The 27,080-nt window shown below is 41.2% G+C and overlaps 1 protein-coding gene across 1 annotated transcript in view; it reads left to right on the plus strand.

Moving 5' to 3' along the window:
* The window catches only part of ARSB (arylsulfatase B), a 159,527-nt gene that overhangs the window by 89,067 nt on the left and 43,380 nt on the right, over positions 1 to 27,080 (plus strand). Inside the window, exon 6 of the mRNA XM_036106526.2 lies at positions 9,409 to 9,479. Coding sequence (XP_035962419.1) covers positions 9,409 to 9,479 — 71 coding nt within the window. The remainder of the gene's footprint in view (positions 1 to 9,408; positions 9,480 to 27,080) is intronic.

The following is a 27,080-nucleotide window of genomic DNA, read 5'->3' on the forward strand; positions in this document are numbered from 1 at the left end:
ACCGCCAACTGAATATATATGTGTTTTTAAGTTAAAGCAAAATATTTAAGGAATGGTGTGTTATTTTTTTTGATTCTCTACTTTACCAACCTTTTTTATAAAACAGCTTCTACTCTGGGGTGCCTGGGTGACTCAGTTGGTGAAGTGTCTGCCTTTGGCTCAGATCATGATCCCGGGGTCCTGGGATCGAGTCCCTGCATCAGGATCCCTGCCTAGTGGGGGGTCTGCTTCTCCCTCTCCCTCTGCCCCTCCCCCACACTGTGCACTGTCTCTCTCTCTCAAATAAATAAATAAAATCTTAAAAAAAAGAAAAAGAGCTTCTACCCTAAGTCCACAGTACATAGCACTCTAGGTGTTGGTTCAGATTTGGGGTTTTTTTTTGGTGAGGTGACTTCCCATGCAAGGATACTAGATGTTATGCCTCGTTTCTTCTGTTTCCTCTCATGTAGTCTAGTGTTTGCTGCCTGGGTGGACACAGGGAGTGATGTAACTGGGAGTGAGGGAGGAAAAATGTGATGGGCTAGTTCTGAAGACGGTTCATGGGAGATCATTGCCCATTTTTTCTTTAGTGTGATCTCTGAGTCCTATAGCTAGAGGTAGACAAAGCGAATCCATCTTTTTTCTGTTTTCTTTGGGATCAGATTTTGATTCTTACGGTAGAATCCAAGAATATGTTGTAATCTCTTCAGCATTGGCATTAGTGAAAATCCCCTGGAGACTTTGGCATCTGGTCTTCTCTTTAGTTTCCAGTGCTTTTGCCAGTTTTCATTTTTTTGTAATTCTTTATGGCTATTATCATGGAAATTGTAAGAAAGTCATATTAGGCCCTGCTGGTTTGGCTTGATACTAACCCAGAAGTCCCCCCAATTATTTTTCAGTAATGAATAGGAAAAACTATATTTAGGGGAGTGATTCAGTTATTCTTAATAATATTACTTCTTTCTTAAGTAGCCTACTTTAAAAATTTAGTAAGATTTCTTAATTAAAATGTCCGTGAAAATAATCTTTCCATATAAAACTCTATATCAAATGAATTTAAGTTATATATTTCCTCACCAAATTTAGTCAAAATCTTATAATTCCCATGCCTAAACTCTTTATTCATGGTTGTGTTTGCAAGTTAAAATGGCTTTTCAAGGAGCATGGGATTTACACACCTTATATCACTGGGCCCACATAACGAGGAAAAGAAGTCCCACCAGGAATTTCACTAGTACCGTTGACCCTTGAACAACACAGGTTTGAACTGCATGGGTCCACTTATACATAGATTTTTTTAATATACAGTGCAGCACAGTAAATGTATTTTCCTTACGACTTTCTTAATAACATTTCTTTTTTCTAGTTTACTTGATTGTAAGAATACAGTTTATGATACACATAACATACAAAATATGTGTTAATCGACTGTTTATGTTATCTGTAAGGGTTCTGGTCAATAGTAAGCTATTAATAGTTAGGTTTGGGGGAAGTCAAAACTTGTACTTGGATTCTTGACTGCCCAGGGGGTCAGCACCCCTAACCCTTACATTGTTCAAGGGTCAACTGTATAATGGCTACAAAATGTGAACTCTGTGGTTAGATCTGGTTCAAATCTTACCTTCTCCATTTGTTATTTGTGTGACCTTGGGCAAGTTACTTAAGAGTTGCAAGCATCAGTTCCATCATGTGTAAAATGTGACATCAGCAGTACCTACCTCATAGGCACTTATGTGAGGATTTAGTGAAAGAATATGTGTAAAACACCCAGCACAGTGCCTGGAACACAGTCATGACTCAGGAGCCAGAGGTGAAGATGGTAACAGTGATGACGATGCTCACAAAGAGGTAAAAGGATGGACATTACTCTGGGTGTGTTTTGAATTTTTTAATAAGTAACTTTTTTTTTTTTCAAAATTTCTTCTCAGGAAATATCATCATGGCTATTTCCGTTTCTAAAAATTTGACACTGCTTTTCAGGGTGTGTCTTTTTATGACAGATGGTCAGCAGCTAGTGGTAAAATGAATATGGAGTGTAATAGCATTTCATTTATTTATGGGAAATATTTTACTGCCCCACCCTTCAACTAGTTGGAAAATGAAAGTCAAAAACTGGAAACTCTATTTATAAATGGACAGTGCTGTGATCTCAGTGTCTGAAACTGTGGACTTTTAGAAAATATTTATAGCATATTGGAAACTGTCACTGATCAGTGTCTTCTTGCCCTGTTATTTTTAAAGCTAATCCAGAGAATATGAAATTTGAGGTAAATTAAAATTGAATACTAAAATGTCATCAAAGATAATTAACTTGGGATGCCTGGGTGGCTCAGTCAGTTAAGCGTCTGCCTGCAGCTCAGGTCATGATCCCAGGGTCCTGGGATGGAGCCCCGCATCGGGCTCCCTGCTCAGCGGGGAGCCTGCTTCTCCCTCTGCCTGCCACTCTCCCTGCTTGTGCTCTGTCTCTCTCTCTCTCTTTGATGAATAAGTAAATCTTTTAAAAGAGATAATTAGCTATATACCATTTTATATAAGTTTTTAAGAGAAGAAGATGGAGAAAAGGATTCTCTCTCTCGTTAATAGAGGAATTTGAAGTTAATAGAAATATTTGGTAATGGAGTCTTGAAAATAAGCTGAATGAATGGAAACATAAGACATTCAAGGAGATACGGAGGCCATGTCTGCATCTTACTAAGGAGACAATTTAGCATAGTGGTTAGAAGTGAAGAATTCGGGAGTCAATCAGAAACTCTGCCAGAGTTTCAAACCCAATTCCATCCCCTGCTCAACCACATGATCTTGCAAGTCACTTAACCACTCTGCGCTAGGTTGTCTCTCTGTCGTAGTGTCAAGGATTCAATATGATAATACATGTGAAGCATTTAAAATGATATGTGGCACATAATAAATGCTCTATAAATGCCTGGCCAAAACCAAGAAACCCCCAAATAACTCCAGTTTGGTTGTTATGGATATGGATGAAACATGTCCATTTCACTGGTTTAGAGATGGGTCTCTGTCATTAAGTGGTCAATGTGAACAACATATTATAGTTCTTTTTCTTTACATAATTCTTTGTCTACTCACTGCCATAGTCATTCAGGTAAGCTGGAGTGGGTAGTGAGCATCGTGCAGTAAGGATCCTTGAACAGTCCCATAGGTGCCCACCTTAAGAAGCTAATTAGAGAGTGCTGCTTTGTTCCTATCACTCTGGAGGCCGAACATTTGCCATAGTAAAAACCCACACTACCTTGCCATAATAAAACAAGGTCATTGCATGAACTTGTGTGATTATTGGGAAAATCATTTCCCATGAACATCATCAGTCATCATTCAGAGATTTAAATTTCACAAATGGAATCCACAGTCTAATGAAGATAGTGTTGCTCGTACAGCAAACCATACCGTATGCTTAATCTGAAAAATAGGGAAAATCCCTAGACAGCAGATGACACTGTATCTTTTTTATATGCTGTTCATGATGAGTAGACTGTGTGACTTAGCTGTATTTGACACTGACACATTTCTAAAACGAGACTCTCACATGGGAGGGAATATTGTAACATGTCTTAGAAATTAAAGTTATAACTACACCAGTATATTTCATGAGGGGAATTCTTGCCAGCAGGAAGAATGGATGGGAATATTAATGTTTCCTTGTATCTACATATTATTCTTATATCTGTGTCTCAGGTTATAGTCTTGTAATTGTCTGTATGTCCATGTCTGTAGAATCAGGATCCACATTTTGTAATAAATGGTGTTCTTGTTTTTAAGCTACCAGCTTATTCAGCACTTATATCCCAAGCTTTATGTATGTGTGCTTTATGTATGTTGCCTCATTTAATTCCCCTAACAACTCTGTAAGTGGATACTTTTATCCACATTCTGCTGGTGAAGAAAAAAGGGTCTAGTTTATATAACCTTGTGGACTTGAGATGCAGACCCTGAAAGGCTGGGCCCTTAAAGACAATGCCGGACTGCATGTGAGAGAGTGAGGCCTTCAGAACTAGTCGGGAGGAGGACCGTAAATTACCAAAACAGTTAACAGTGTCCACTTTCTAGTACTTGGTTGTATGGAAATAAAACTTTGGAAGAGTATAATGTACAAGTAATCATGAAATGCTGCAATATTTGTAGCATTACCTGTAAATGCATAGATATGTACAGAAGATAGAAGCTAACGCGTGTTATAATATAGCAATAATCAGTCCCATAAGCATTTATGAGTTTGATGAAGCCACTGTTTATTTGTAAGATTGTGATCACACAGTTGATGTTGCTGAAAACTGTCATGAACATGCAAAGCACTTTTTTTTTTTCCATCTCACTTCGGTACACTTAGCTTTGAGGAAGAAATTGTGTCATATGCAAAAAGAGATGTGTTCAAAATACTTATATCCCTATACAGGGGCAAATTAAAGGGACTGATTGTAGGAAGTTATCAATGGTTTTCTTAAGATACTTTCTGAGGAACTAGGACTTCCTTTCAAGGGGAAGCCATTATCATTATACATGGGCTTATTATATAAGTGTCCTAGAAGCTAGTCACCAATCTTTTCCTCTGTAGAAGAAAACCAAGAATTTAGAACATATAATCAAATGTATTGACTTCATATAACAAGGCTCAAGATTAGTGATTCTCACCCTGAGCTGTGTGTTAGAATCAGCTGCATTTGTGACAAGGGTACCAAGATAGTTCAATTGGGAAAGCATAATCTTCTCAATAAATGGTACTAGAATAACTGGATATTCAATGCAAAAGAATGAAATTGGATCCCTACCTCACAGCATACACAAAAATTTACTTAAAATGGATCAGAGACCTTGGGCATCTGGGTAGCTCAGTTGGGTGGGTGGTTGACTCTTGGTTTCGGTTTGGGTCATGATCTCGGGGTCCTGGGATTGAGCCCCAAGTCAGGCTCCATGCTCAGTGGGGAGTCTACTTCAAGATTCTCTCTCTTCCCCTCTGCCCCTCCCCCTGCTTGCTCTCTCTCTCTCTAAAATAAATAAATCTTTTTTTAAAAATGGATCAGAGACCTCAATGTAAGAGCTAAAACTATAACAATCTTAAAAGAAAATGTAGGAGTAAATCTTTGTGACTCTGGATTAAGCAGTGGTTTTGTAGATAAAATACCAAAAGCAACAAAGGAAAAATAGCTAAGTTGTATCGCATCAAAATTTTAAACTTTTGTTCTGCAAGTGATACTATAAAGAAAGCAAAAAGACAACCCAGATAATTAGAGAAAATATTAACAAATCATGCATCTGATATGGGAGTTGCATCCAGAATATATCCAGAATATATGCAACCCAATTATAAAAAGACAAATAGCTCAAATAAAAAATGAGCAAAGTATCTGAATAGATATTTCTCCAAAGAAGCTATACAAATAGTAGATTTTCATATGAAGATGAAAATGTAAGTCAAAACCACAGTGAGATACCACTTCATACTAAGATGGCTATAATCAAGAAGACAGCCATTAACAAGTGATGATGAAGATGTGGAGAAAACGTAATGCTAAGTGAAAGAAGTCATCAAAAAAGACCACATATTCTATGATCCCATTTTTTTTTTTTCTTTTAAGATTTTATTTACTTACTTGAGAGAGAGAGAGAGTGAATGAGAGAGAGAATAGGAGCAGGGGCAGAGGGAGAGGGAGAAGCAGACTCCCTGCTGAGTCGATCCCAGGATCCTGAGATCATGACCTGAGCCGAAGGCAGATGCTTAACTGCTTAAAGGACTGAACCACCCAGGCACCCCTCTATGATTCCATTTATATGAATATATAGAATAGGCAAGTCTGTAGGAACACTATAGATTAGTGATTGCCTTGGGCTGCAAGGAGCGTAGGGAGAGACAAACTGAAGGGTAGCTGCTAATGGGTACACAATTTTTATTTAACAGGGGAGAAAAATAATGTAAAATTAGATTGTGTTGATGGTTGTACAACTCTGTGTATATACTAAAAATATTTAACTGTACACTTTAAGTGGGTTAATTGTATGATTTATAAATTGTATTTTAATAAAGCTAATTTTAAGGAAATCAGCATGGGTACTTTTATAAATCTATGTGCCCAGGCTGAAGCGCATGTCGGTGAGATCACTCCCTTGTGGTGGAATCCAAGCATCAGTATTTTTTTAAAGCTCCCCACGTGACTGCATTGTGTAGCCAAGGTCAAGACTCATTGCTCCAGAAGCAGGTCCAAACTACATGAGTTTCTAATTTAGGAAACTCCAAAAGAGTTCCCGTCCCTTGTTAGAGGACTCCAGGAGCCTTCCTCCAATCTTGCTACTCAAAGTGTGGTCCTCAGAGCGGCAGCAACAGTACTTCCTGGGAACCTGTTGGAAATGCAGATTCCAGGGGCGCCTGGGTGGCTCAGTCGGTTAAGCATCTGCCTTCGGTTCAGGTCATGATCCCAGAGTCCTGAGATTGAGTCCCACATCAGGCTCCCTGCTCAGCTGAGATTCTGCTTCTCCCTCTGCCCCTCGCCCACTCTCTCTCTCTGAAAATAAATAAATAAATAAAATATTTTTAAAATCTTAAATTTTTCTTGATTACAATAATAATATATGCTAGTTGTAGAGATCAAAAGTCCTCAATAACCTCACCCCACCCATCTGTCCACTCCAGTTAAGTTTTGTGTATATTTTTCCATATTTCCATAATTACTTCACATGTTGGTATGCATCTTTTAAAAAATCCACCCAGAGATATTTCTAAAATCCATCATTTTCCAAAAGGCTAGCCCCAGGGAATTGGTACATGGACTAATCTGGGGTTTTATTTGTATTTTGAGGTGAAGTAACCCAAGATTTATGGTATTTTATTCAGTTCCCTAAATGTACATTTGGTTTCCTTGATTTATTTAATAACTTGGAGTGACCACCCAGGTGCCCTAATGCTCCTAATGGAGTGACTAAGGGTGTTTGGTCATTGTTTTAATTACTAATCACATACTGTGTCTTCTTGCCTCCTATAAGCAACAACATCGTTATCAAAATATTCTGATTACTACATTTTAAAAAGTAGTGTCACAACATACTTAAGAGAACTGGTTGTTTTTTGTTTTGTTTTTGTTGTTGTTCCTGTTTACATCGTGGTGATTCTACCTCTGAAGATTTTTCCCAGCAAATGATCCGTCACCAGGATTACTCACAGACTCCAGTATTCAAAATGTCATCTCTTAAGTTTCCTTATTTTGAAATATCTGTAGCTCTTCTGAATAATGCAAAAAATATGAATGAATGAATAACATAACAGAGAAACTCTTTCTAAAAGTTATTAGAAAAAGATCCTTTATTTAACTGTGCCTAATGCTTTGGGGTATCCCAGTGAACTATGCCTTTAAAGACAAGTGGTTATGTACTAGTATCTTGGCTCTGAAATTTTGGGGTCTTCTTTTGAATTGAATGAAAATTCATTCAACAAAACAAAATTGTTTTGTTTTTCTGTAGTCCAAAAAAATTCTATCTTTATTTTCAAGTTACCTTAAAACTTTAACATGCAAATTTTACTTAGCTAAATCTGAATTTCATCAGTACTATTAACTTCTGAACAATATGAAGACTTTATAAAATGCATTCATTCTGATTTCCCCTCCTGACTTAACTTGCTATTATTATCATCCAGATTTTAACTCCATTTGCATTAAACCCACAAATTAGGCATAATCATCATCATCATCATCCTGTTTAGATTTTCTCACATTCACCATTTTGTTTGCTAATCATCCCTTGTTGCATTCAGAGCTTCTGGAATCAAACCCTAGTTCCTGTCATTTTGGACTGGTTGGCAGTCTCCAGGACAATCAGATAGTTAGTTGCCTCAAGAGGAAAATGAGAAGAGTCCTGGGAAATATGACCCCTCTCCCCAACAATGCTGCCTCCTGGGCCCCCAGAACTAGAGACATCCCTGTGTATTTCCTCCTACCCTCTAATTAGCGTTTTATGGAGTAGAGAAGAAGAAGAAAATCTGATAGGATACTAAAGTTAAATACATTCAATTTGAAGAGCTGTCATGTTTTTCTGAGATCATATTCTTCCTACCCTTTTTGCTATTAAAATTATCTTTATTTTAGGGGCGCCTGGGTGGCTAAGTCAGTTAAGCATCTGACTCTTGATTTCGGCTCAGGTCATGATCTCAGGATTGTGAGATGGAGCCCTGAGTCTGCCTCTGCTGGGCATGGAGCCTGCTTAAGATTCTCTCTCTCCCTCTGTGCCCTGCCCCCCACCTTAAAAAAAATCTTTATTTTATAATATAATGGTGATGGTAATTGAAGTTTGGTTTTTTTTTTTAATAAATTAAATTTTGTTTTAAAATTTTTTTACTTGGCAAATACAACATTGCCAATCACAACCCAGATTTTTTGAAATTTTATGGATCTTGAAATCCTAAGCCACTGCTGTAGACAGCTACCCATGATTTTGAGTGTGGATATTGGGTCACCTGAAAATACGCCCTCTTGGTTACATCAGGGACCTTAGTGGTTTTTCAGGTGTATACAAATCCTATAGTGTTAACAGTACTTTGCAACCTTTTATTGGGTTATCAAGCAGTCTTTAGTACTCCCAACAATTGAAATCATTTTTTACATAAGGCTGAGTCTATACTAGCAAAATGTCTTGGGTACATCATGCACACCCCGCATATATCTGGTGATGTTAATGTTCTCATTTTTTTTTTTTTTTGAAGATTTTATTTGAGAGAGAGAGAGAGTGAGCGGGAGGGAGAGGGAGTGAGAAACTGAAGGAGACTCCACGCTGAGTGCAGAGCCCAATGTGGGGCTTGATTCCATGACCTCAAGATCATGACCTGAGCCAAAACCAGGAGTCGGACGCTTAACCGACTGAGACACCCAGGTGCCCTAATGCTCCCAGTGTTTTAAGAACACAATTTTGAGAGTCACATGATCTAAAATTTGGCCAATAACTTTGTCTGCCTTACTCATGATGTAAGGGGTTGGACTGTGATCCCCAAGTTTCTTTTCACCACTAACGTAGGTTGTGATTGTAGTTTTGATGCCACTATCTTCGTAGATGTTCTTTCCTCATCTCCCTGTGAATGGTCAGTATGAAGCCTGCACAGAATGACTTGAGTTCTCATTTCCCCTTTGTAAACAATGGTCATGTATAGATGCAGCCACAGTGTTTATTGCAAAGGGTCACAATTAAGAGTATTGTTTAATTGTCATATGCTTGACACTGACAGTCTTATTAGATGTTCAGCCATTACTATAATGTAGACAAATAATTATGAATTAAAGATGCACCAACTACAGATTTTAGAGATCTCTGAATTCATGACAAAGTTGTTAATTGGCAAGCTTGTTATTTCCTGTAAGTACAAGGAAAGGAAGTATTAAAAGTCATCATATTAATTTGAGAGAGGAAATTAACGTTTCCTAAAAAATTCTCTTCTAGTGAAGGAAGCCCGTCCCCCAGAATGGAGCTGCTGCATAATATCGACCCAAACTTTGTGGATATTTCACCATGTGAGTACCTCATTTATTGCTACTAAACTCAATCTTTTTAGCTTGCAAAGACATTTTTATTGCCTAGTGTGTCTCCAGCCTCACTTTCTCCTTTTCCACTTGAGTTTGCTGTCCGGATAAACAGTTCTCCATAACACCTGTTGTACTGACCTCCCTGTGGCTTTGGTGCCATGGAGGGTAAATGCTGTTCGTGGCCCTGCCACTTACTGGCTATATGACCTTCAAGCCATTTCATCTCCCTGCCTCAGCTTTGCCATAGGATCTCAGAGGCTCCTGCTCACTGGAAACGTCATGTTGTTGTTGCTCTCTTCTCACCTGAGAGCTCCAGAGCCTTCTTCCAGGAAACCCGAGGTCAGATAAGCCACCGCATCATCTGATGGAGCTGGCCAGGTGCTGCCCAGCATCTGCTGCGTCTCACAGGTGTGACTTCCCTAGCAATCCTGAAAGTCATTTGGCTTGATTTTGTCTCCTGCCTAAGTGGAGCCATAGGTAGCCCCATTAATTCCTCAGGGAAAGAGGCCATTTGTGCTCTCAGGTCACCACAGGTTGTCATAGTCCTGTGTAAATACCATGCTAGTGGCCCTATGAACCCTAGCCTAATGGGTTTGGGTCTGGAAAAGCCTTAGCTCTTAGGCCCTTTGTCCAGCCTCCATCATCAAGCCTCTTCTTGAGACTCCACAAAACAGTGCTCTTCCATTCCGTTCATTCCCTTGGGTGCTGACATCCCTCCTTTCCAGACATACTGCCACCCTTTCATTCATTCATTCCATTGTTCAGGCTTTCCTGACTTCCTTGTCCTCTCCAGTCTGTGCCATAACCTGCCCCAGGATTTCCCTGCTCAGACAACAAGCCCACGGTGGTTGTGTGTCTGCAGGCTCTTAAGGCCCCACTCGCCCCACCAGCCACCTCCAGCCCAGTCCTCGCCCTGCTCGACACTTGCCTTTTCCAAGCGTGATCATCATGTTTTGTCTTGAATATGCTTTTCTCTGTGGCTGAAACACCTTTCCCTGCCCTTCCACAATTTTTCCTTATCCCTTAAAACTCAACACAAATGTCTCATGTATGTGAATGCTTCTTGGAACCCCAGAAAGTCCTTCCTCAGCATCCTTTTGTATGTATCTGTGGGTAAAGCCTTCAGCAAATTCTCTTGTATGTGCCTTCATATTCCACCAAGGTGAGAGCTCCTGGAAGTCAGGATCTAGGTCTTATTTATCTTTTCATCCTCATAAGTTAACACGAATACCCAGCACTGGGCAGGCCCTCAGTGATGATTACTTGACGACTCATGGAAGAGTGCTGGAATAGAATTAGGACCAAAGTGGAAAGGAAAGGGCCTGAGGCAGGTCGAGATGGCTATAGTATGGAGAAACTGCTATTTCTATTGTAGTGACTTAAGTCCGTGAGAGAGGCAAGGGTGGTTATAGGTCTACATGGTAGCCACTAGCTATATGTGGCTTTCAAACCCTTGAAATGTAGCTAACTGTGAATTGAGGTGTGCTGCAAGTATAAAGCACACATCGGATTTTGAAGACTTAGTATGAGAAATGTGAAATATATCATAACGTATATTTACTCATTGAAATGGCAATATTTTAGATATGTTGAATTAAATTTATTATTAATTTCACCTGTTTCCTTTTCCTTTTCTATGTGGTTAATAGATAATTTAAAATTACATGTGAATTTGCATTGTACTTCTATTAGTCTAGAAGGATTGTTCTAGCAGGTGCCAGGAAGTGATTGGATCAGCTGTGTAGGAAGAGCACAGACCCGTGACTACTTACTGTGGCCACGACATCCATGATTTCTAACCTTTTCTCTGCCCCAGCACACCAAAGGGGTGTGACACATTCTAGTGTAGAGCAGTGATTCTTAACCAGTGATATCAGAATCTCTGGGGGTGGCCAGAACGGAAGAGGGGAGGCAGGAAAGGTTTTTAAAACTTCTAGGTAGTTTAATGCACCGCAAAACCCAGTATGACATCCAAGGATGTGCTGAAGATGCTGCACACATTGTAATGGTTGTCAGCTGTCCTTACTAAGTTCCATCTACAAATGAAAAGGCGCCCCCACTCACCAAGCTGAATTGTTCTTAGCATCAGAAATGGCGGGGGGGCGGGCGCCTGGGTGCTCAGTTGGTTAGGTGTCTGAATCTTGGTTTGGGCTCAGGTCATGGTCTCAGGGTCATGAGATTGAGCCCTATGCTGGGCTCCACGCTGGGCATGGAGTCTGCTTAAGATTCTCTCTCTCCTTCTGCCCCTCCACCCCCCACTTGCGTGCACGTGCTCTTTCTCTGGAAGGAAGGAAGGAAAGGAGGGAGGGAAGGAGGGAGGGAAGCTTAAGTTCTGTATTTCCGTGTAACCCGGCCACAGCCCTGCTGGCTGCCTGCCGTGGTTTTTGCTACCTTTCCCGCAGTGCCCCAGCTCAATCCCAGCACAGGCACAAGATTTCTCCAGTATAAAAGTTAAGGAGGGCATGGAAATCAGAATAGAAAATCATTTTAATTTTCCACCCATAGTTTATAAGGCCTTAAGCAAGTCCCTCCACTTTTCTTTGCCTCAGTTTCCCGCATATTGAATGACGGACTGACGATGACCCTTTACTGCTGTCCCAAATTCAGGGACATTTTCTGGCCTTCTGCTGCCCCCACCCTCTCCTTGAAGCCACTCCTGGCCTCCCTGTTGGCCTTCCCTGCCAACCAGGGACTCTTGCTCTGACTCCTGCTTGTAACGATGGACATTTTCCGCTGTTGGCATCAACATAGAACCACATTCACTGTTGGTTCACAGAAACAGGGCATTCACTTCTGTCTCTGCCTACAAGTAGCAAAGTGCCCCTCCTCCTCACATACATGCAACACCTTGGGCTTTTCTCCCTAGTTTTTATATTCATTTCAATCCACTGTGCAGCAGAAGCTAAAAAAAAAGGAGAGCTATCTTTGGGGACCCACTCCTTCACCAGAGGATGATACCAGCTCATTTCCTTTTCTATGCAGTTAATTGGGGCGGGGGGGGGGTTAAATCTAACTCTAAGAAAATATGTATTTATAGGACAACAACCAAGTCTGTGAAGATTGAATTAAATGATGTCTCAGGTCCCTCCCAGCTTCAATATTCTGTGGGTCTCTGTAGAAATAGGATCTCAAAGGAGCAAAGCTGCTGACTCAGTTTCTCTCCTTTTCCACCCTGTGCACATTACTAAGCAGTGATATAGCCAAAGGCATGGTTGTACATAGATAAATGCAAGTGAAAATGTTAGAAACATTATAAGTGCTAGAGTAATTTGAATTGTAGGATTTTATTATTACTACATCCTGCCCACTTTTCTGATCCCTGTTCTAAAACATCACCGCATCAATCCACTTTTCCGTCTGCCCTCTCCCCTTTAGTGGGTCTTGTTGGGGGTTGTGGACCAGTGTCTCCTCCTATCATGAATCAGAGGAACAGGCATTAGACGTTTCCCAGGGGAGCCCTGCCTTCTAAGTAGTACCACATCCCCTCAGAAGCTGGCCTTTTGGGGTTTAGCAGCTCTACGCTCTCCCTCTTATTCTTAGAGTACAGGGCGCCCCCAGAGGCCCTTCCTACTGGTAGAGTTGGGGCTTTTTTCATGGCCGCATACTCTTGGTACATTGTGGGTTGGGTATGAATAATAAAGATATTCCCAGAAGACTGGGACAGACACAGGCACACGCCAGAGGTCATAGGGTTTCCCATAGACCAGGAGATTATGCAGTAAAGGATGAACGGTCTCAAATAACCACAGATCACACCCATTAGAATGGCTGCTATGAAAAGGAAAGAAAGGAAGAAAGAAAAAAGGAAGGAAAATAACAAGTGTTGGTGAGGACGTAGAGAAATGGGAACACGTAGGCACGTTGGTGGGAATGTAAAATGGGAATGCACTGTTGGTGGGACAAAGGGATAAATAAAATGTGGTATACGCATTCAGTGGGCTACCGTTCAGCCTTAGAAAGGAAGGAAATTCTGGCGCATGCTACACCATGGATGAACCTTGAGAACGTTTGTGGAATAAGCCAGTCACAAAAAGACAAATACTGCATGATTCCACTTAAACACGGTACCTCGTATAGTCAAAATTATGGAGACAGAAAGTAGAATGGGGGCTGCCAGAGGCTGGAGGTGGCGAGACGGGGAATTCGTGTTTAATGGGTGTAGTTTCAGTTTTACAAGACGAAAAGAGTTCTGTGGGGGGATGTGGTGAAGGTTGCACAACTATGTGAATGTACTTAGTGCCACTGAACTGTACATTTAAAAACAGTTAAAATGGTAAATTTTATTTTTTTTACCACAATTCAAAATAAATAAATGTAAAACCAAAGAAAAGCATAGAAATTCATGAGGCCAGGGTCTGTATCTTTTTCATTTACTGCCGTATCCCCAGTGCATAGCACAGAGCCTGCCATCCTAGTCATTTCTTGGCAAATACTTGTTAATGACTAATAATAGATCATCGGGTTAAAGTCATTGTCTTACTGTCTCTTAGCCTTTCCTGAACCTAAAGTACCTCCTGAAAGGCAATCCACACCCACCTTTTAATCCCTGAACTTGCATCTTACATTTTGTTCTTACATAAAAATAATTTAATTAAAATTAGTAAGTGGCTAGTGACCATTAACATTATCATATACAGATATTGGAAACTACTTATCCAGTTTATAAATGCCCACCCTCAGTCTTGCCTGCATTGAAAATATCAGCCAGAAGAGAGGATGTGGGATTTCTCTAGATCTCCGTTAGAGACAAACATATATACTTATAAAGCCCCTGCCTGTGTGCTCGGCTCAGCCTGACTTCCCCTCAGAGTCCAGGGCCCTGCTCCTTCTTGCTCTTCTCTCTCTTTGTGCTCCCCTTCTTGGCAAGTTCCCTTGTATTGTTTCATTGCTCAATGTCCTCTCTGTGCCCCAAATCTGGCTCTGCTTTTATCTCCACCCCACCCCTCACCCCTCACCCCTCACCCCCGTGGCCAGTGTCAGATGTGTGGGCTGTAATTGCTTTCCTGTGTGCTTTGAGGAGACTTTTGATTCATCTTTAAAGGCTTTGTTCTGAGGTAACCTTGGACAGACATGTTTTGGTCTCCGTTCATATAGTACCTTTTTCTCTTCCCTCCTTCCTTTTAAGAATAGATCCTAAGAATTATTTATTCCCCTGTGTCTTTCAAATATTTCTTTCTAGGGGCGCCTGGGTGGCTCAGTCGGTTAAGCATCTGCCTTCTGCCTTCAGCTCAGGTCATGATCTCAGGGTCCTGGGATCGAGCCCCGCATCGGGCTCTCTGCTCAGCGGGGAGTCTCCTTCTCCCTGCCTCTTCCCCTTCCCCCCTACTCATGCTCTCTCTCTCTCTGTGTCTCTCTCTCAAATAAATAAAATCTTTAAAAATAAATAAATAGAATATTTCTTTCTAGCAGGCTGACCTAGACTCAGTGTCCTTCTCGAGCAGTCCAAGGTAGTCAGAGGAGGAGGCCTGTGAGAGCCCGAGGGACAGGGATGATGCTGTTTAAGCTCATTCATGGGATGCCTGGAACTCTCTAAAGTAGTAGGGAGCAGCCGAGATTCCAAGTCAGGCCCTGAGATCTGCAGGTGTGAGCCCAGCTCGACGTGCTTCTGAGGAGCACCAGCTCCAGATTCCCTCAGGTGCCAGCCAGCATGCCTCAGACCATGAGGAGAAATAATTTCAAAGGAGTTAGTTTGCCTTAGAGAAAATATATACACCCATCCCACAGGCACCAGGCTTGACATGCACTGTTCTGAAGTAATGAGCCTGCGCCATCTGAGACCACCACTCACCTCGGAAGTCAGACATGACATTCTGTGTATCGTTAGAATTCTCACGTACATCTGGTGTGCAATGTATTCATATACACCTGACACACGTGTGTGCATACACAGCACTCAGATTCTTCTGGTAGGAGCTTGATCATAGATGAAGGGCACTGACAGATGTTAGCATTTTCCACACCACCAAAGGCCAAGTCTTCAAAGTGATTCTGTACAGCTTTGTTACTATTTCATTTTAAAAAGGCCTCCTTTCTTTAAAGGTTATAATAAGATGTTATTTTGCTCTTGATTACAGAGTGAAAGAAGAGTCTTTCCCTCCCTCTCGCTCACACACTCATTTTCTGTGGTAAAATTGCCAATTCTGTACACGAGATCTGAGAGCTGTCCAGGTTTGCATGCTTGGAGCGGCTCCCTGTTTCCTCTCTGGAGCAACATTCAGTCTGTTTCTGAGATGATGTATTCAGCAGGTACGACAAGCTAGGTACTGGTGTAGGTCCTGGAGATCAGTTAAAGTTTTGTTAGAAGCTGGTCTGGAAGAGGCCACTTCCCTGCTTGCCAGCTCTCCATGGTCCCCAGCTGCCCACAGCCGTGTGCGGACGCCTGAGCCTGTCAGCTACGACCTCCGTCATTCAGCTTACACGACCCCTCAGCACTGTTGCAGTGCCCACCTTCAGCCACCATCCTCTTCCTGTGCTTTTCTGACACTTCTCTAGGGACCTGTTCACATCCCCCCTCCTCCATGAAGCTCTGCTTGGCCCCTCCAATCTGAAGTCTCTTGAGCTTCTCTGGAGCGCCCTATGACACTGAGCTCTTGCTACCTCATACACACAGTTGTTTATAGTCATGTGTTTTCCCCATCCAGAGCTGTCAGTTCCAAGGAGGGCGAGATTTCGTCTATAACTCTCTCAATCCCCCCCCCCTTTGTTTAGAGGGGGGAGGAGGGAGAGAGAGAGGAGGGGCAGAGGGAGAGGGAGAGAGAGAATCTCAAGCACGCTCCATGCCCTGCGTGGAGCCCGATGCGGGTGCGGCTCAATCTCACAACCCTGAGACCATGACCTGAGCGGAAATCAAGAGTCGGATGCTTAACCGACTGAGCCGCCCAGGTGCTCCTCTCAATCCCTTTTGTTGCAGAGTTTGTACACACTGAAAGAATGCATGCTAATAAATTAATCATTGAAGTTGGCTATCAACCACTCATTTAATTAGAATAAATCTAGCAAGAGCAGTAATATCATACTTTATTTTCAAAGCACTTTCATTTCTTTCTGGGCATATTTGTGAGGTAGCAATCAAGAAGCAACCTTCTATCCTTCCGCCTAAAATTCGATACTGAGCAGAATAAGAAAAGTTAGAGGGGATGCATGAAGCCCACCACGTCGCAATGAGGAGATTGCTCACCATTGCATGGAACACCAGAAATTAGAAGGCATTCAGTTTGTCCACCCTCTTTATAAACAGGAAGGAGAAACTGAGGCATTGGTCACACACAGCTAATAAATACCAGACCCAGAATTCAGGGCTTTCCAGGTTCAGGCCTCACACAAAAGTCACGTCCTCCTAATTTAAGGTGTCTCTTTGTTTTCTGTTCTGGATGGGATTTGAGCTAAAGGGACGCCCAGATCTGTGTTACAGTCATCCACTCAAATGTCACTGGAGCATTACACACTTAAATGTGGCTGGAAAAATGGGTCTAGCCATGACACTAGCTTGCACTTTCACGCACAACGTGACTGTGTGGATGGCAGCAGCTTGTGTGTGTAAAGCCAGTTATGCAAGTCCTACAGTGCCCTGTAGTAATTACACTGCAGGATGGTGGTGGGATGAGAGAAAGGGTGTGGGGACAGGGGGTGTAGCCTAATGGAATGTGCAGAATTCCGGGGTGTCCAAAAGTCTGGGTTTGAATTCCAGTTTTGACTTATTTCCTGTAAGCTTGTAGATAAGTTCTCTGAGTTATCCATTTCCTCGCCTATAAATTAAGGACAATTATATCTGTGTCTTGTAAATATGTCCCAACAGGAGTTCATAGCGATTATGTTCTGGCTGCTGGGATTGGGAAGGGGGCTGTCTGCACTTTTTGTTTTATGTATTTCTCCAGTTTTAAGTTTTAGTAATGAGCACATCTAACTTCCATAATCAGGAATGAAGCCATAAAGATTTACTTTTGAAAACCAGCCCGGGGATGCCTGGGTGGCTCAGTCAGTTAAGCATCTGCCTTCGGCTCAGGTCATGATCCCGGGGTCCTGGGATCGAGTCCCGAATCAGGCTCCCTGCTCAGCAGGGAGTCTTCTTCTCCTTCTCCCTCTGCCTGCCCCCCCGCCCTCCCCCCCGCTTGTGCCTGCTCTCTCTCACAAATAAATAAAATCTTAACAAACAAACAAACAGCAAACCAGCCCAGAGGGTTCTTGTGAGACTGGCCTATCTGGAAAGCTCCTGGGTGTCCAGTGAGTGGGAGTTGGGGCCGCACTGGTGTCTTTGCCCCCACACCCACCTGTGCTGTGGCCACGAAGCTAGAGTGTGAGCATCCTCCTCCACCGTCAGACCCTGACGGCCTCCGCTGGCGTTCTTTCTCCTCATCGAATATAGGAGCTCATTTTGCAGCTTGTCACGAAGTTAGCAGAATTTTGTCTGCAGGTGTTCTCTACCTGCTAATATTTGTCTTTAGCCGCTCATCAAATGTTCCTTGGTGTAGGTTGGTACATGCCCTTGGTCGCAGAGCCTAAACTCAGGTGACTTTGCCCCTTTTTAATTTTCAAGGGCTTTTCTTCTGCCTCCTTCACTTTGGGGAGCACTAAAGTGTGTTTGGAAATGTGGCCTTTTTGATGCCGAAGGCAGTCCCACAAGCCCCGTGTGCCATCCGCCCCACTTCACACAGTGCATCTCAGGTAACATACCTCAAACCTTTGCTGTTAGCACTTAGTGCTGGGGTACTGACCTTCATCCTGAGAAAATAAACAAACCACACCAAACCCACAGCCCTTTAAAAACACTAATTAATCCTCACCACAGGCCTGGGCTACACAGAAATGGCAAATCCCACTGCCCCAATTTTATGTTTGGAGAAATCAGAGTAAGCAACTTTTTTAAGGCTTCCCAGAGCCAGATAACAGAAGCGGACTTGAAGGGCTAGGGCTGGCCCTGCCTCTGGGAGAAGGGCACGTGGCCAGGGCCAGCTGCCTCCCTGCATTCCCTTCTCCATAACACCATGTGCTCACTTGCCCAGAACCCTATTTACACATCAGCTTTTATTTTTCTCCCCCAGGGTTACGATGAGGCCAAATCCTCTTGTTTCCAACTGACCACTTATTTATTTGCTTACCTTTCTTTAATTCTGGTACAGCCTAGAAATTTTAGCCGTGGCTTCCAAGAGTAGCCTGGTAATTCTAGTTGATTCAGAGGTCTATGCCGATTCTGACACTCAACACAGAATAGACTATACCCTCCACATAGTCCCTCCTCCACCACAGAGCCTGCTCAGTACCCAGGTCTGTTCGAGATTCGAGGGTGTCCAGACTCCCTTTTTTCTCTCCCCTCCCAGACCAGACATCTTTCTACCTCAGTTCCCCAGTCTTACAATCTATAAGGATAAATCCATATGCCTTTCTTGAAATAGTCAACCATAAAAATTTGGAAAAACATAAAACCTCGCTAAATTTTGTGGGACATATCCAATGGAATAAAAGTGTAGTAAGTCCCCTTTCTAAATATTTACTAATCTGGCCAGATTTTTTTAGGGGCTTGAGGGTGCATCTGTATAAGGCTGAAGTAAAACTTTTAAAAACATTTCTGAGAAGAAGGCTGAGTCCATGGTCTCCCGTAAGTAATCCATAATGTAAGATGTTAGTAATCAGGCACTTATAGACTGAAGTCTCTTACCTCTGGCAGCAAATACCTAGGGAATTAATACATGGCCTCTCTTCTGAAGAGCCTTTTGAATGAGAGGAAAACTGTGTGCCCAGGAAGTGATATTAACACAGTAATAAAATAAGTAGCAACAAATGATAAGTGATGTAAATTGATTACATAAGCGCTAAGGAGAAATAAAGAAATAATGAGAGGCATTTGGGGGCAATTAGGATAGATTGCCTCAAAAAGTATAGTCTTAAATGTGTCCATTATTTTCATAACTTTGGTTTTATCTTTCTTGATTTAAATGTGAATGAAGGAAAATAGTATTTAACTCTGTATTAATTTGCTATCGCTGCTGGAACAAATTACCATAAACGTAATGACTTAAAACCACACAAATTCATGTTACAGTTCTGTAGGTTAAAAGTCTGACATGGATCTCACTGAACAGAAATCCAGGATGTTGGCAGGGCTGTATTCCTTTCTGGAGGCTCTAGGGGAGAATCCATGTCCTTGCCTTTTCCAGCCTGGGGAGGCTGCCCCCCTTGCTTGGCCTGTGTCCTCTTCCTCCATCTTCAAAGCCAGCGATGGAGAGTTGAGTCCTTATAGCACATCACTCCAACCTTACTTCTGTCCTCATACCTCTTCTGAGCTCTTCCACTTTTTAAGGCCCCTTATGATTACATTAGGCCCACCTGGGTAATCCAGGCTAATCTCCCTCTTTGAAGGTCAGTTGATTGGCAACCTTAACTCCATCTGCAGTCTTAATTCCCCTTTGCCCTATAACCTAACATATTCACAGGCTCTGGGGGTTAGGACATGGACATCTTTGGGGCCATTATTTTGTGTACCATAGACACCTACTCTGTTGCACTAGACTTTATGAAAAATAACAAAAAATAGTTCATAATCTAATTGGAGAGAAGAACAAAAACATACAAAAAGTTAAAAGAAAATCAAGTAACAGTTCAAGGCCACTGTGGTAGAGATTTGCAAGCTGTACTTGATTACTTGTCAGATTAATTGCCATGGAGTCTGGTAACAGAGAGCTGCTATTTGAGTGGAGAGCTCAGTCACACAGGCTGGTTCATGAAGGGAAGGAAGCCTTGCCTGGAACCCTGAATGCAGAGCTCCTGGGGTGGAAAAGGCAATCCTGGGACACACAAGCACATGAGCAAAAGGGTATATGTGTAAGCCTGTTGAAACAAAGGGAAAGGGGCACCTGGGTGGCTCAGTCGTTAAGCGTCTGCCTTCAGCTCATGTCATGATCTCAGGGTACTGGGATCGAGTCCCATATCAGGCTCCCTGCTCAACGGGGAGTCTGCTTCTCCCTCTCCCACTCCCCCTGCTTGTGTTCCCTCTCTCTGTGTGTCTCTCTCTGTCAAAAAAAAAAAAAAAAGAAAAAAGAAACAAAGGGAAGGCAGGAAGAAGAAGATGGGATGATAAAGACAGTATGTCAGACTAAGGAGGCTAGACTTGATTCTGATAGAAGGGAAGCTACCTGTTTGTTTCTTATACCAGTAATACATAGGAGGGGTGCTGTCTACAAATTTTGACAAATACAGAAAAGCTCAGAGATACAGGTAAAAATCACCACAATCCCTCTATCCTGCTACCTCAAAGTAAGCAATATTAATAATTTGGTGTGTTTTTTTCTGTTTTCTCTCTCTCTTCCCTCCACTCATGGACACCCATATATCACACATTCTTACAGAATTTGGATATTATGGTAGATTATTTCATTACCTAATTTGTTAGCATAATTAAGGGTAGAAAATTTTCATCTTTAAAATTTTTGTGTAATAGGGCACCTGGGTGGCTCAGTCGTTAAGCATCTGCTTTCAGCTCAGGTCATGATCCCAGGGTCTTGGGATTGAGCCCTGCATCGGGCTCCCTGCTCCTTGGGGAGCCTGCTTCTCCCTCTTCCTCTCTCTCTCTCTCTCTCTGTCTCTCATGAATAAATAAATAAAATCTTTAAAACTTTCAGGCATATGGCTTTTCATCATCTTTTTTGTTTTAATTTCTATCTTTATTGCATTATTACTTGAGAATGTAATCTGCTTGCAAGTAGTTTTTTTTTTATCTTTTATCAAACTTTATGAACATTTTACCATAGCAAAATGATCTTTTTTTTTAAGTGTTTGGTTTTTTTGTTTTTTAATTTGTCTGAAAGCCCATTTTATCTGCTTTGAATCTAGGAATATCAGCTCTTTTTCTCTTTTGGTTAATATTCTAATGATACATCTTTGTCAAACTTTTAACTTTCAACCTTTCTGCATTTTCAGTGTTTTAAGTATGTCTATTTTAAGGAGCGTATACTACTCCTCTTTTTTTTTTTTTTTTTTTTTAAGATTTTATCTATTCATTTGACAGAGATAGAGACAGTGAGAGAGGGAACACAAGCAGGGAGAGTGGGAGAGGGAGAAGCAGGCTTCCTGCTAAGCAGGGAGCCCGGTACGGGGCTCAATCCCAGGACCCTGGGATCATGACCTGAGCCAAAGGCAGATGCCCAATGACTGAGCCACCCAGGCGCCCCCCTGTTTTCTCTTTTTTAGCCTACCAAACTTTAGCTTTGTTTAAGAGCGTGTGAGAGTTTGAGTTACTCTACTTTCTCACCAACATTTAACATTGGAAGTCTTTTTAACTTTAACCATGCTAGCAGGTATGCAATGGTAAATCATTTTGGTTTTATTTTGCTTTTGTTAAATGCTTGAATACAATTGCTTCTCATATTTTGTCTAGTTTTCTAGCTGTTTGTGGCAGAAGGGTCAGTCCAGCCCCTACCACTTACTTGGTTGGAAGTAGCAGTCCTCCCCTTGTAATTTTCAGGGTTAATTTCTTAACATATCACCAAGGCATTTGAAAAGTCTTTCTGTTCTTTTTTTTTTTAAAGATTTATTTACTTATTTGGCGGGGGAGGGGCAGAGGGAGAGAATTTAAGCAGAAACCATGCTCTGTGCAGAGCCTAACGTGGGGCTTAATCCCTGAGATCACAACCGGAGCCGAAACCAAGAGTCGGGACACTTAACTGACAGCACCACCCAGGTGCCCCTGAAAAGTTTTTCTTTAAAAAATAAACTTATATAGCTTGTTTTGCTGTTTTTGGAAGGACGGTCTATTGAGATTTCTTGTTCACCATACTGCCAGAAATGAATATTTACTGAATATTTATTACTAAGTTAGAGAGCTAAAGTTTTTTTTAACTTAGTATTTATTTTATTTATTTATTAAAGTTTATTTATCAGTATTTTAAGTATCATGTATTGAATTATTCATTCTTGCTCACTGTCTTAGTTCACCAAAAGTAGAGCATAAGACAAAGACTTGCACATAGTTAGTTTATTTGGGAAATAATCCCAGGGTGTAGGAGTGAAAAACAGGATTTAGGGGCGCCTGGGTGGCTCAGTGATTAAGCGTCTGCCTGGGCTCAGGTCATGATCCCAGGGTCCTGGGATCGAGCCCCGCATCGGGCTCCCTGCTCCGCGGGAGGCCTGCTTCTCCCTCTCCCACTCACCCTGCTTGTGTTCCCTCTCTCGCTGTGTCTCTCTGTCAAATAAATAAATGAAATCTTTAAAAAAAAAAACAGGATTTAATTTTATATAAAATACATGTAGACTTAAGTGCTTACTTCCTTTACTATAATTCCATCTTGAGATAGAAATTTTATTTTGATTCTTTTTGTTTGTTTGTTTGGTACATCTTTGAATTATCATCTTTCCATGGAAACTTCATGGGTAATATGCTTTCTGAAGGCTTGCATATTTGAGGATATAGCTTTCCGTTATTTTTGCCCATAATAACAACTTGGTTGGGTAAATAATCCCATGTTGTTTTTTTTTTTTTCCTTCACAATTCTTTAGACATTGCTTATGGTCTGTGGCATCTATTGTTGCAGAAAAGTAATCTCAGTATAGCCTGATACTCTTGCTTTGGAGGTATCTAGTTTTCTCCCCCTGATTGGATAATTATAGTGTTCTGTCTTTGGTAATGATAGTTAAAAACATATATATATATATCACCAGTGTATTTTGGATTTATTTCATCAGTTTTTCTTAGTAGAGAGTAAGTACTGCACAATTCAAGATTTTTCATCCCAGGAAAGTTTTAATCTGATAGATGTTTGGACTTTTATCTCTTTTATTTTTTTTTTTTAATTTTTTTTTTTTTTTAAAGATTTTATTTATTTATTCATGAGAGACACAGAGAGAGAGAGAGGCAGAGGGAGAAGCAGGCTCCCAAGGAGCAGGGAGCCCGATGTGGGACTCGATCCCAGGACCCTGGGATCATGACCTGAGCCGAAGGCAGGCACTTAACCATCTGAGCCACCCAGGCGCCCCTATCTCTTTTAAATGTAGTCTGGTCTTTGGGGCAGTAACACCACTTACCTGTATGCTAGATATCCTTTGTCCTTCATACGTATATTCTGTCACTTCTCATTTTTATCTCTTTGCCATTTCTCCCCACATTTTGGGACGAGTTCCACTTCACTGATCTTTTGTTTGTTTGTTTTTGTTTTTGTTTACAGATCTCATTCTGGGTCTCTTTAATGCTTCTGGTGGCATTTCAAAATAGAGTATGGCAAATCTTTTTCCTCACTGCCTTTCTGTAGGCTTTCCAGCTCTTTTTGTTTTAAAAAATCAGTTTTATCTTTTGCCTCCTTCATAGAGTTAATATTTCATTTGATTGTATTAAGTACACCGAGTTGAGGCTGACAGTTGACTCTTTCTTCAGTAAATAGTTGTCAGGTTTGCTATGCCTTAACCTCTACAGTGATACGTTCATCTCCTTTTATGTTGTGCAATATTATCATATTTATATATATTTTATTCTGTTCCATGTTCATATTATTTTATTACTGAGTGTAAATGAGGTGGGCTTTGCTAAAAATGACATACATTCATTATCTTTGGGTTCCATATTTCATGCTGTTACAATACTTTGAAATATAAAAGCAGGAGGACTAGTTTATAAAAGATACATAGAACTAGTTCAGTGATCTATTAGCCAATGGATGAGGAAAAGTGGTCTGGTGCAATGGGCCCTCCTACTAAGGGAAAATAGTCTCTAGGTGGTTTCTCTGTATTTGATGGAGCCCTTGATCAAGAGCCAATTATATGGACTCTATTCCAGGTAAGCAAGTGGCGATGCCCAGTTCCTTTCCTGGTGCTATTGCTCCCTGTGTTAGGATGGATCCTCCTGCATGCAGTCAGATCCATCTAGGATCCTCTTCTATGCTGGGGATGCCCTTGGACTTCCTGGCAAGGATTCCTAATCCTCCTGACTCATAGTCATGAAAGAGGTTCTCACTTGAAGGCTTCCTTTCTATCCTGTGACCCGCCCTGATTTCCAAATTCGGAATGTTTGTGAAAGTCTGCTGGTAGGTCTCTTACTTATTTCCTGGGGCACCATACCATTTTCTCAGGAAAGGAGGTTTCAGTCAGCTCTGGCTTCTCCCTTTAAAATGTCAGGGGTGTTAGATACCTGTGCTTAGTTGCCCTCTGACCTGCATGTCTCCATATAAGCAGTTTTTAAAGAGGGTACACACATGATTAAGTAATGGAGTTGAGAGCAATCACACGGAGAAAAATCCAGAGAAGAAATTAATGCCGATAATGCTCTGTGTTCTAGGAACTATCTAGGCATACTCCCACCCCTGCCCTGTCCCCGCATTACTTTAGAGCACACAGCATCATCTGTCATAATTATAGTCTAAATATTTATCATCTTCTGCTCCCATTAAAATATAAGCTCCACAAGGGCAGACATTTTTATCTTTTGTATTCATTACTGTACCCAGGTATCTAGAAGTGTCACGACAAAAAGCAGTTGTTGACTAAATGTCCTTCATTTAAAGGTTTTTTTTTTTTAAGATTTTATTTATTTATTTGACAGAGAGAGCGAGAGTCATTTAAAGAACAATGAGAAAAGGAAAGACTTGAGAAAGCCTTTAACAGATCTTTTAGAAAGAGCTTGGGTAGATGTCAGGGATACTTGATTTGTAATAGCTAATGTTTTTGCATAAAGTAAGATATAGAAAACTTAGATTTGGTTGACTTGGCGGCTAGTGTAAGAGACTCAAGTGTACTTGTGTCCAACAGGAGTACAAATTTATGGTGACTTATCAGGAAGTCATGATGATTTTGGCAACTTACGAAAATTCATTTCAGAGCCTTTTGTATCATTTGGTAAAAATTTCTTACAGAAAATAATTCGGTGCTTATCTGATTTTTAGCTCCTTTCTCAAAGAGAAAATAAAAATAAAAGAGGAAAGAAGAGAAACTCAGCTCAGGTATCACTCTCCCTTATAAGCATTTGCCTGCGATGTAAGAATTATTTGTAATATACATATTTCCTTTAAAGAAAGTTGAGGGGCACCTGGGTGGCTCAGATGGTTAAGCGTCTGCCTTTGGCTCAGGTCACGATCTCCAAGTCCTGGGATGGAGCCCCGTGTCCAGCTCCCAGCTCAGCGGGGAGTCTGCTTCTCCTTCTCCCTTTGCCTCTCCCTCTGCTTGTGCTCTCTCTGTCTCTCTCTGTCTCCCTCCCTCAAATGAATGAATAAAATCTTTAAAAAATAATAAAAAATTAAAAAATAAAGTTGAGGGTTGGGTTTGGGTTATTTCTTGGGCAAGTTAGAATACAGTACCTGATTTCTTACCGTTAACAACTCATGTTTAAATATTTTAATGTTAGAGACTGAAAAAAAACCTAAACTTTTACCTTCTTCTAATTTTAACTATATTTTCAAATGCACATGAGGTTATTTTTTCTTAATCTTTTCACAAATTATAAAGAACGGCATTTATCCTGCATTGAGCTCAAATGATTACACATTCTTTTAAAATGAAAATGTTGATGGTGGAAACCAAATTAGAAAAGAATGCAGAGAGATGTTCATAAATCACCAGACACTTGGAAGAGCATGCAAGCAAGTCTAAGAACTACGCGTTTTCCATAATTTTGCATTTTCCCTTTTAAAAATCACTTTCCAGTTTGTTGAGGGTTTGGCAGCTCCTAGCATGACATCAGCTCTTCCATTGTGCAGTAACTGCTTTCTTTTAGATAACTTGATGGCACTTCATAGAGTGTTAGTGATTAAGTTGAATTAAAAACCAACTGGGTTTGAGTTTAAATTCCCCTAAGGGATAAACCAAATGTATTCCTGACCTTAGGCCTGCTTTTGAGCACTCCTCAAAACTTACATTGCTCATAGGCTGCTTTACTTCTAGAAGCAGAAGTAAGCAGGTGAGAGAAAACACACATTTTATAGTCAATAATTAGTCAAAATAATGTGTCAAAATGCACTGCGTTATCAGTGCACTTCTCCAACCACTCAGATGCCTTCGGACCAATCATCCTCTTTTCTCTATCTTATCTTGACCCCAAATCCAGAGCATAGTGACCTTGGCATTGTTTTTCCACGTCAGGAAACCAAAGCTGGTTATTTGAGCTGCAGTCTCTCTCAGCAGTCTGGGGCAGATTCTCACCACCAGGAAGGTGGTGATGAAAATACTAGAAATTTGCTTGCTACTGGGGAAGAAGAAAGCAGTCTGTAATAGAACTAACAACTTTTCTGAATCTCCTAGGAACACGCCTTTGATCACCTTTGATCAGGAGAAAACGCTTGCATTTGTAAAGGTCTGCTCCATCATCCCCACTCTAAACCAGAGCTTCTCAAACTTGACTGAGTAGAGGGATCACCTGATTCGGGATTTCTTTTTTTTTTTTTTTTTATGTTATGTTAATTACCATACATTACGTCATTAGTTTTTGATGTAGTGTTCCATGATTCATTGTTTGCATATAACACCCAGTGCTCCATGCAGAACGTGCCCTCCTTAATACCCATCACCAGGCTAACCCATCCCCCCACCCCTCTCCCCTCTAGAACCCTCAGTTTGTTTTTCAGAGTCCATAGTCTCTCATGGTTCGTCTCCCCCTCCGATTTCCCCCCTTCATTCTTCCCC

The sequence above is a fragment of the Halichoerus grypus genome, chromosome 2, assembly GCF_964656455.1.
Source record: "Halichoerus grypus chromosome 2, mHalGry1.hap1.1, whole genome shotgun sequence".
NCBI classification, from domain to species: domain Eukaryota; kingdom Metazoa; phylum Chordata; class Mammalia; order Carnivora; family Phocidae; genus Halichoerus; species Halichoerus grypus.